Raw genomic sequence first — 9,937 nt, forward strand, 5'->3', positions numbered from 1 at the left:
AATCATACTCCGATGAAATAGTCAATATATCATGTACCAGTTTTTTTGTTATTATCTTGAACATAGTTTATCTGTCTGGTAATAATTGGGTACTCTCTATGAGGAAGTGCTATTTCTGAAGTGTCACATTTTCATTCTTCAGTTGTGTCATTATTTTGAAATGAGTCTTTGCAAGACAATCAAAGAAATGTTTCTATATACTGAAGTACTTAATAAAAAGCATCTGGCTTGTTCGCTGCCATCCCATCTTCTTCGCCACTTTTTTGTTTTATTTTATAATCCCCGTTTTCCACGTCATAAAAAAACGAATGACGTAATTTTTCTGATTGTGGTTTCTAGCTTTATCGGTAGTTCTTTTTGTCAGAATATCTCCCTCTCATCATCCCTCGAATATTTAACCTGATGTGCACGTTATTGGGGATTGAAAGCTTATTATTTTGAGGTCTTCGGTATATTCTTTAATGTCTCAAATTGCACCAATATAATGTTTTGATGTCCAATTAAAAGTAAAAGTCCAATAGAGCTCCGAATATCTTATTTTTTTTTAAAGTTCTAAGATGGTTATCTGCAATACATAATTACAGTACCATCCGTTTGGCTACTAGTTCAGCTTATAAAATAAAGCACTTAGTACTTGGGATGTCCGTCAATAATAAAACACATACACTTTCCTGCTCGATACTTTACTTCCATCTCCCCGTTGATGGGCAGGGGGTATAGAATAACGAGCTTCTCCATATTCACTAAGCTCTCACGGTAGTGCAATATAGTGTAGATATGGAAAGAAAGGACATTTCATGACACACATGCAAAGAAACAACGACATACACTGTTCATCTGTAATTTTCAATAAGATATTCAACACGGAACAAGAAGTCACTCAGCATATAGCTTGCGCCCATGGAGTTTTGTCTCTATTTCGTTAATAATGGTTAAAATGCTGTTGTTTAATCATTGCACTTTCTTTTTGTATTTTTGTATTGAAATTTATACGTTTTATCACAGTTTAAACTATGACAAAAATGTTTGATTTATTTTCATTATTGACATTCAGAACATTGCTTTGCGCAATATCATGTTTATTTCAGAATTGTTAGTGGCGTTGCTGTAGGAAACCTACAGCGACCGATATTTGATCGTAAATCATCCTTTCCGTAACCTTTAATGTACAAGATATGTTTGTTCTACTGCAATTAAGCTGGTGTTTTAAGAGTGTATGTAATGGCATTTTATTTGTGAAGCCCAGCGGTCATCATCAGTATATCCGTTTTGTCGGCATACTTTTAACAAGTGAGTACTAGCTGAGACTATAGTAATCTCAGGTACTAGTCGTCTTTCAATATTTTTGAATTTGACAGAAGAAAGACTTGATAATGTACGTCTCATTAGTTTATACATTTAATTTAAAGATAGTCACATTCAAGATTGAACATATTATTACATGGACTTCTGTGTTCAATTTTATATATATGTTATATACATGTACAATCAAGTATTTAAACAAAGTTGACTAGGTGCAGCAATCCATGGTGAATTTTCTGGCCAGAAAAAAAGTGCTGTTTGATAGAAATAGAATTCTTGATAGAACACATGCTTTTGGCATTTGAATATCTAGTCAGCTAAATGACATATTTCAAAGATTTTTTAAAATATTATGAAATACCCATAAATCAACCAGTTATTCAGCGTTTTTTATTGGTTTTGGGAAAGAATATTCAAAAAGATATTAGATTCAAGCAAGGAGTTGTATATTTCAATTTCTTGATTCAAGTACAGATTTTTGTATCTGAACAAAAATAAAAGATTTGAAACTGTGAAAACAATATGTGACTTTACCTCTGATAGAATTTTGGTCAATTTGGTTAAGAATTTCCTATATATCTCGTTTGGGGTAAATACGGAAAGTTGCTTGATTCGGGATGATTTAAAACTAGACATATTGTAGGCATATGTTGCCATCTAGATGAATTTTGGATATTTGTGACAATGTAGAAAAATATACACATATTAAAACTGCTATTTTATTATAGAACTAATATTTGTACAACAAATTTTAAAGTAAAATATAACCTACAATTTTCATTGCAAAATGCAATAAATGTTTAATGTACGTCAGTAGATATCCTAACATTTACTAGGCCAAGAATACAAGTGTTACAACATGTTTTAAACAGTCAACAAGTAAATACTAATAATCAAACAGTTGTGAAAACAAATAAAATATCTGTACAATATAAGCGATTAAAATCTCTTACTAAAACAGATGCAAAAGATACCAAAGAGATATTTAAACTCATAAGAGTTAACAAACTGACAATGCCATGGCAAACATCTAAAAACAATCAAAAGACAAACAACAGTGTACAAAACATAACAAAGAAAACTAAAGACTAAGCAACAGGAACCCAACCAAAACCGGGTTGATCTAGTTTTCATTAAATGGCCACAAGGAAATAATTGAATATATTTTTTTAACGCTCTTGCAGTAATTCTAATATTGCTTGATATACGCACACTTTTCGATTCCACATATTAAAACCCATGCCTGCTCTATAAATTGCTTCAGTTTTTCTATATTGAAAATCCTTCCTTTTGGGTTCGTCAAATTTTACAGCAAAAATCTTATCTATGACACCTTTTGAGAAATATTTCCATGCCAAGTGATATTCAATTTTTTTAGCCTCTGTTATGCCAGGTTTATCCTCGTACATTCCATTTGAAGTAATAAGTACGAAGGTTTTACACTTTTGAATATTTTTGGTGATATTCTCATCTACAATTTTCCCTGGACAGTCATCTTTACAAGGAATATAAGCTGATACATTGTTTTTTTTTGAGAAACGGATATAGACGTTTTATAACAAATTGAAGCACTAACTTGTTGTTTTCATCAAACGAAATGTAAACATCGTGTTCCCATCTCTTGTTGCGCCTTCGATCGTATTTACGCTTTAATATAATTAACTCGAACCTAAAATAGTAGACGATACCTAATAAGGATATAGAAAATGGGAAAATTAGCAATAGAAATAGGAAATGCTTGGAGTTACTAGTATATGGTTCACAATTTCCTATCTCCAATCTCCCATCTTCAAATGAAATATTGTTGAAATTGTTGCAAAGTAAAGGGAATTCCTTAGAAGCGGACTTATATATTCTCCAGTCTCCAATCCAAATGTTATCACAATTACACGGAATCCCACTCTTGCCAAATCTAAAAATATCAGGATGTAAAAACTGCACAGATCTGGGTAATGTCTTTAGAGAGTGATTTGGTATGAAAATATGAGATGCATGATTTAGTCTGTCTACATTTTCATCTATAACTGTTAACGGATTTTCAGAAAGATCCAAAATTTTAACACGAGAAAAGTAATCTTTTGTTTTCAAAGTAGATATCTTATTCTTACTCATATTCATTTCAACGTCAAAACTCGATTCTGGTATAACGTCCGGAAAGTCGATGCATGACTGATTGGAACAATCTATTAGTAATCTACGCCTATTTGGCTGCGAGATACAACGACAATCACAGTTTTGTCTCCTATGACAAGAATCTGAAAATTCACAAATGACAAGATCTAGCAATGTCTCGTTTCTTACGATTTCATTGAAAGACTTATTTGCTAATATATTTGGTTCAGTACAAAAGACCTGTCCATGTACATTGGCAAAAAAACGATGGAAATCAAATCCGTTTAACTTCATCAGGTCAAAAACAGTACAATCGCACTTAAATGACGTTCCAGTCAATTTGTAAAAACCACACGGTACATAACGTCTTAATTGTAATGCGCTTGTTTCCTCTAAGCCAAGCATTTTGAGTGTCGACAAGGGATGTTGAGCAATAGATGGCACATTTGATATGTCAAGGCTGCCACAAGAATTTGAGATGTTTTCGTGTATTCTCATATCCATTTCGTTCGTGAAATCCAGAGGCTCATTATTGCCTGCATAACTATTGTAACATATTGTTTTATTTGGAAACACAATATTGGATAAATCTACTGTCGAAAGGTTATTACCTTCCATAACCAGCTCAGATATGTAGACGTCGTTTGCACCAAGCAAATTATTATCTGTTTTAGGTATCTGATTGTACGATAGGTCAACTTTTCTTAAATTTGGTAATCCCCGGAAAGTTTGATTGGATACGAACGAAATTCTATTTCGCTTCAAAACTAGTGTATCTAATGTAGAAAAACATGATAAATTTCCTATTTCAGAAAATAAATTGCCGGTAAAGTCAATTGCCACTAACTGAAAGTCGCATGCATTTTTAGGATATCTACGAAGAATTCCGTCTACATATGTAACCCAAAAAAAACCTGAAGTAATCTCCTTTGCATCTGGACTATTTCTTTTAGGAACGTCAAGTAAAAAGGAATCTTTTCCTTGCAAATCCTCCAATTCTAATGCCAGTCCACTATAGGAAATGCTTGGAAATATCAATGGAAGCTCCCATTCTGATTTTCCTTTACAAGAGCAACAGAAATTCATATCGTTTTCATTATTTTTCCTGAAACATTCATTAGGACACCATAACGTTTTCTTGTCATTGGATGACCATGGTCGGTAAAGTCCATTTACCATCTCCAAAAATAACATAATGAATGGAACGAGAAAAAGGATATTCCTCGGATCTAATATTCCATTCACAATTAATTCCTGAAAAGAGATATTGTGTCAGTAAACATCCTATATTAAAGGGAGAAAGTCATAGATACTCTTGAAAATACAAATAAAAACCTTAAGCAAATAACCATGATTTTTAATTTGCTACTGCATTGTCAGACACAACACCAATGTTAAGTTATTATCGATGTTTGTTCATAGTTGTTGGTGCAAGAAAAGAATTATAGTAAGGTTTTCAAATTTATTTAAATGTTAAAAAAAACCTTTAAATATAGAATTCAAAATTCATTAGTCCATTCATATTTCAGTGCTGCTTTCATCGCGTAATGTCCTCGTTTAAAACACTTTTAGCTAAAGTTCTTGATTACATTCGGTGCAAAGAAATACCGGGATTTCCAAGTCGACTAAAATGAACATGAATCTTTAGTAATGACATAAGAGATGAAAAATATTGAGGGAATTCACAAGTCGAGGAGAAACCAACAATACCATGGCAATAAATGAAAAACGACCAAAAGACAAACAACAGTCTAAACAACACCATATAATGACTGAATTCTAGCAAAAGAACGGGGTGATCGCAGGTACTCTACAGGTATATGATCTGCAGAGACTGCTCCATATCACATCTCGTGTAAATCATGGTAAGTACAAGTTCGATGATAAGTCTTATTAAGTAAAGTCACAATTGTGGAAAAGAGGACAGAATTGTGGCTACGACATTTGGAACATATCCTTGGTCATCTATTGCACAAATATTCCATAACATTCAACCAAATCATGATGGCATCCGTAAAAGTTTCGTAGGGATGACTTCATATTTACCACAGGAACCCTTGGTTCAGTAGGTGTTTAATAAGCAGTAACTCGGTATTAAGGAAATTATAATAGACAACCCAAGTTCTATAATTTCGTATCAACTGAGAGATATTTACTCCATATACAGGCGCTGCTTCAATGTTGCTACATAGAGATGGAAAGTTCACAACCGGAAAGCTGAAACTATACCTTTGTCTTTATCAATAAACTCATCATAGACACCAGGATTCATTGTCAATTTCTATATTTAAATCAAGATATAAGGCAGACTTAACTGTATGTATGGTGTTCTTTATTTCCAAGAACAAGGAGTTGAAATATCTCAAGTTAAGCTCGTTCATGTTCATAATACAAATTTCTTCAGCAGGGGTGTGCTTCTGGCACAAAAACAGCTACATATGAGAGGAAGGATGACTAAAATCGACACCACACAATTTTTAAGGTGACCTACACGATTTAGTTGATCGATACGATATGTCTATGTCTCAACTAACTTGTGGTATGTCAAAGCGGTCTTAGATCTGTAGATACTAGAAAAGTCGTCTGATCTGTAAATTTGCCGAATTTATCTATTCCTGATTGTGACATTTTGAATGAGATGAATTCGCATTGCGGGTGAAGCGTGCATAGCCTTAGACGCTTAGTCTGTCGACGCATTCGTTATCGCTCCATTTGGAGTTCATGCGGTTCCCTCCGTTGTTGTGTGTGACCTTGATTTATATCTTCTCAATGGATATTTAGAAAATTCTTAGTATTTCGAAACATCAAAGTTTTGAAAACAGTTGATTTATAATTATGACTATATCAATGATAATTCATGTCAACACAGAAGTGCTGACTACTAGGCTGGTGATACCCTCGGTGAATGAGAGGTGTATAGTACATACGCAGGTGCTTCTTGAATGTTACTAAATAAAAATGGTAAGTAAACAATGAGAATATAAAATTCACATTTTTTCCCACAAAATAAACTTTGCAACCATTCTAGGCGATAGCAAAGGTATAAAGTATACATAATTGTATCTGTGTTATACTTTTGTAAGATATATGTGTTGAAAACGAACAACAAAATCATAGTTACCAAACTTTGAATTACTTAGTTAAAAAACTTCATGCACGTTATAGCTAAATACGGAGTTTAAGGAAAATGTCATGCTTAATTCTATTCATTCTTTTTGAGAAGCCTTTATGGAGTACAAATAAAGGAAAAGGTCGGTAAAAAGAAGAGCACAGTTTGTTCCTAGAGGATAAAATATAAACATTATGATAACGTCGGTTTCAAAGGTTTTTTTCTAAGAATCCGAGTTTTTTTCTTTCTTTCAGAGTATGTTTTGTCTTCAAGAAACAAGATGTTTCTTTTTGCTATGTCAATTTTGTTCTAACAAAGTTGGACAACTTCTTACACGCTGTCAAATTTGGAACGGGGAGTACTTTGTACTATAACAGCTAACAGGTATTTTGGATTTGTCATTGAAATTGCATATGATTCAAACCGAACCGTAGAATAGAACATTTTAGGATTAAATAAATGCGAGAAAGTAAAACAACGCACACCGTTGACATTTCTCGGCTGTTCCCAGTCTCATCACGTTTTCAGAGAAAAATAAATTATGTTTCCACAAACTTGCACTTGTTGTACTCGGAACTATATTCTTCAAGTATACATGAACAATTGCAAAGAGTAAATTGATAGTGAAACACATAGACGTGTTATGAGCCGGAATCTTTTGAAAAGACTTTTGAATTGTTAAAATTGTAAAATGACGGTTGCCATAGATACTATAGATTTCCGTTTATAAATTTTGAAATTATAAAGAAACTAAGGTTTCAACTCCCCCAGGCAAAGTTTTGCTTTCAGATTACTTTAATTTCTATAACTGCTTTAGACAAACAGAAGTCGTAATACTGGTAAAAAACTGCTGTTTTTTCAACTTCAAAACAAGAGTCGACGACAATGAACGGAATACAGCAGTAAACGGTTTGTGAAGATGGCGATCTTGCAATGGAAGTTTGTCCTTCACATTAATCTTAATAATGAAAATAAAAAAAAAAAGTGGCAAATTCAAGAATGCATTACTTTCCAAAAAAAATTAAATGTTATGATCGTAACCTCGAAAGAAAAACTTACCATTATATAACCAACCTATCTGTTGTTAGTATGGATATGTTCAACAACCTTCCTTCTACACAATTTTAGTTTAGACTCATTGAATCGATAAACGTTGTTGGGTGATATGAAATAACATGCAGATTTAAATCTATTTTATTCTATTATATAAATATGAAAATAAATATGATCGAACAGAATTAAAAGAAATTCAATGTATTGCACTTTTTATCAATAGCAATTGGATAATTAAATGTGAAATGAAGCATACGATAGGAAGTTTGAAGAGGAAGTTTTCAATTTTGTAGTTTTCTCAATAGATATTGGCTGATTTAAAAATATATCAACATCTTAAAAAGTAACACCAGACATATGTCAAGCCTATTAAATGGTATACTAATATATCAATCTGATTATAATTCAGATCCTGTGTCAAACCTTTGCCTACCTTACCTAGTAAGTAGAGCTTTGACATATGGTGTGCATTCTAATCAGATTCCGATGAAATAGTCAATATATCATGTCCCAGTTTTTTGTTATTATCTTGAACATAGTTTATCTGTCTAGTAATAATTGGGGACTCTCTATGAGGAAGTGCTAATTCAGTGTCTCCATATTCACCAAGCTCTGCAGTCGTGTGCCCTCGCATGCATTTTGATACTGAAGTGTCATATATCCATTCTTCAGTTGTGTCATTATTTTGAAATGACTCTTTGCAAGACAATCAAAGAAATGTTCCTATTTACTTTTTATACAAGCATTTGACTTTTTCACTGCCATCCCATCTTTTTTTTGTTTTATTCTATAAGCCCCGTGTCATAAAAAAGCGAATGATGTAATTTTTCTGGTTGTGGTTACTAGCTTCATCGGTTGTTAACTTTGTCAGAATATCTCCCTCTCATCATCCCTCGAATATTTAACCTGATGTGCACGTTATTGGGGATTGAAGGCTTATTATTTTGAGGTTTTCGGTATATTCTTTAATGTCTCAAATTGCACCAATATACTGTAAATTCAGAAATTATTGCGATGTTTTTATTATTGCGAAAAATGCGACAGGGTTATAATCGCAATAATTTAAACTCGCATTTTGAAATTTTTTATATGAATTAAACAGGATTTTTCTCAATATCGCAAAAATTTAAATCGCATTTTAGTGTAAAATGACAAAATCGCAATAATAAAAGCACGCAATAATTTCTGAATTTACAGTAATGTTTTGATGTCCAATTTAAAGTAAAAAGTCGAATCGAGCTCCGAATATCTGATTTTTTTAAAAGTTCTAAGATGGTTATCTGCCATACATAACTACAGTACCATCCGTTTAGCTACTAGTTTAGCTTATAAAATCCAGCACTTAGTGCTTGGGATGTCTGTCAATAATGAAACACATACACTTTCCTGCTCGATACTTTACTTCCATCTCCCCGATGATGGGTAGGAGATATAGAATAACGAGCTTCTCCATATTCACTAAGCTCTCACGGTAATGCAATGTGGTGCAGATATGGAAGGAAGAGACATTTCATGACACACAGGCAAAGAAACAACGACATACACTGTTCATCTGTAATTTTCAATTATACCATCAACACGGAGCAAGAAGTCACACCTCAGCCGACACTGGATCGCAGTTATCGAAAGCGGTATCCAACAATCAGTTTTATGCTATAGCTATTGTTAAAGGACAATTCCTCTTAAGGTCTTTCTTTTAGACATACAAAATGTGTTCATGTTGTTCAGTCTGGTTTTCTATGATTTTTTTCTAGACTTTTGTTGGATAGTTTGTCCTTTAGTCATGTTTCCTGTCTTTCGTCAGCATATAGCTTGCGCCCTTTGAGTTTTGTCTCTATTTAGTTAATAATGGTTAAAATGCTGTTGTTTAATCATTGCACTTTCTTTTGTATTTTTGTATTGATATTGATACGTTTATTCACAGTTTAAACTATGACAAAAATGTTTGATTTATTTTATTTATTGACATTCAGAACATTGCTTTGTGCAATATCGTGTTTTTTTTTCAGAATTGTTAGTGGCGTTGCTGTAGAAAACCTACAACGACCGATATTAGATTGTAAATCATCCTTTCGGTAACCTTTAAAGCACAAGATATGTTTGTTCTACTGCAATTAAGCTGGTGTTTTAAGATTGTATGTACAGGCATTTTACAAGTCGTCTCTCAATATTTCTGAATTTGACAGAAAAAAGACCTGATAATGTACGTCTCATTAATTTTATACGTTTAATTCAAAGATTTAAGATTGAACATATAATTACATGGACTACTGTGTTCAAATTAATTTAGATGTTATATATACAATCAAGTAGTTTAAGAACGTTAACTAAGTGCAGCAATCCATATAACATTTTCTGACC

General features: G+C 32.8%; 1 protein-coding gene across 1 annotated transcript; it reads right to left on the reverse strand.

The window, feature by feature from the left end:
• Window positions 1-2,277: 2,277 nt before the first annotated feature.
• LOC127738046 (uncharacterized) lies at window positions 2,278-4,647 on the reverse strand. Its single transcript, XM_052249127.1, has one exon. It carries the CDS (start codon window positions 4,606-4,608, stop codon window positions 2,800-2,802), a length of 1,809 nt encoding a protein of 602 aa, XP_052105087.1. The 5' UTR covers window positions 4,609-4,647; the 3' UTR covers window positions 2,278-2,799.
• Between the last annotated feature and the right edge of the window lie 5,290 nt (window positions 4,648-9,937).

Source organism: Mytilus californianus, unplaced genomic scaffold (assembly GCF_021869535.1).
Source record: "Mytilus californianus isolate M0D057914Y unplaced genomic scaffold, xbMytCali1.0.p SCAF_4, whole genome shotgun sequence".
NCBI lineage: Eukaryota > Metazoa > Mollusca > Bivalvia > Mytilida > Mytilidae > Mytilus > Mytilus californianus.

Excerpts from the sequence above, each read along its gene's own strand:
- LOC127738046 (XM_052249127.1), bottom strand. The coding sequence starts at position 4,608 with ATGTTATTTTTGGAGATGGTAAATGGACTTTACCGACCATGGTCATCC.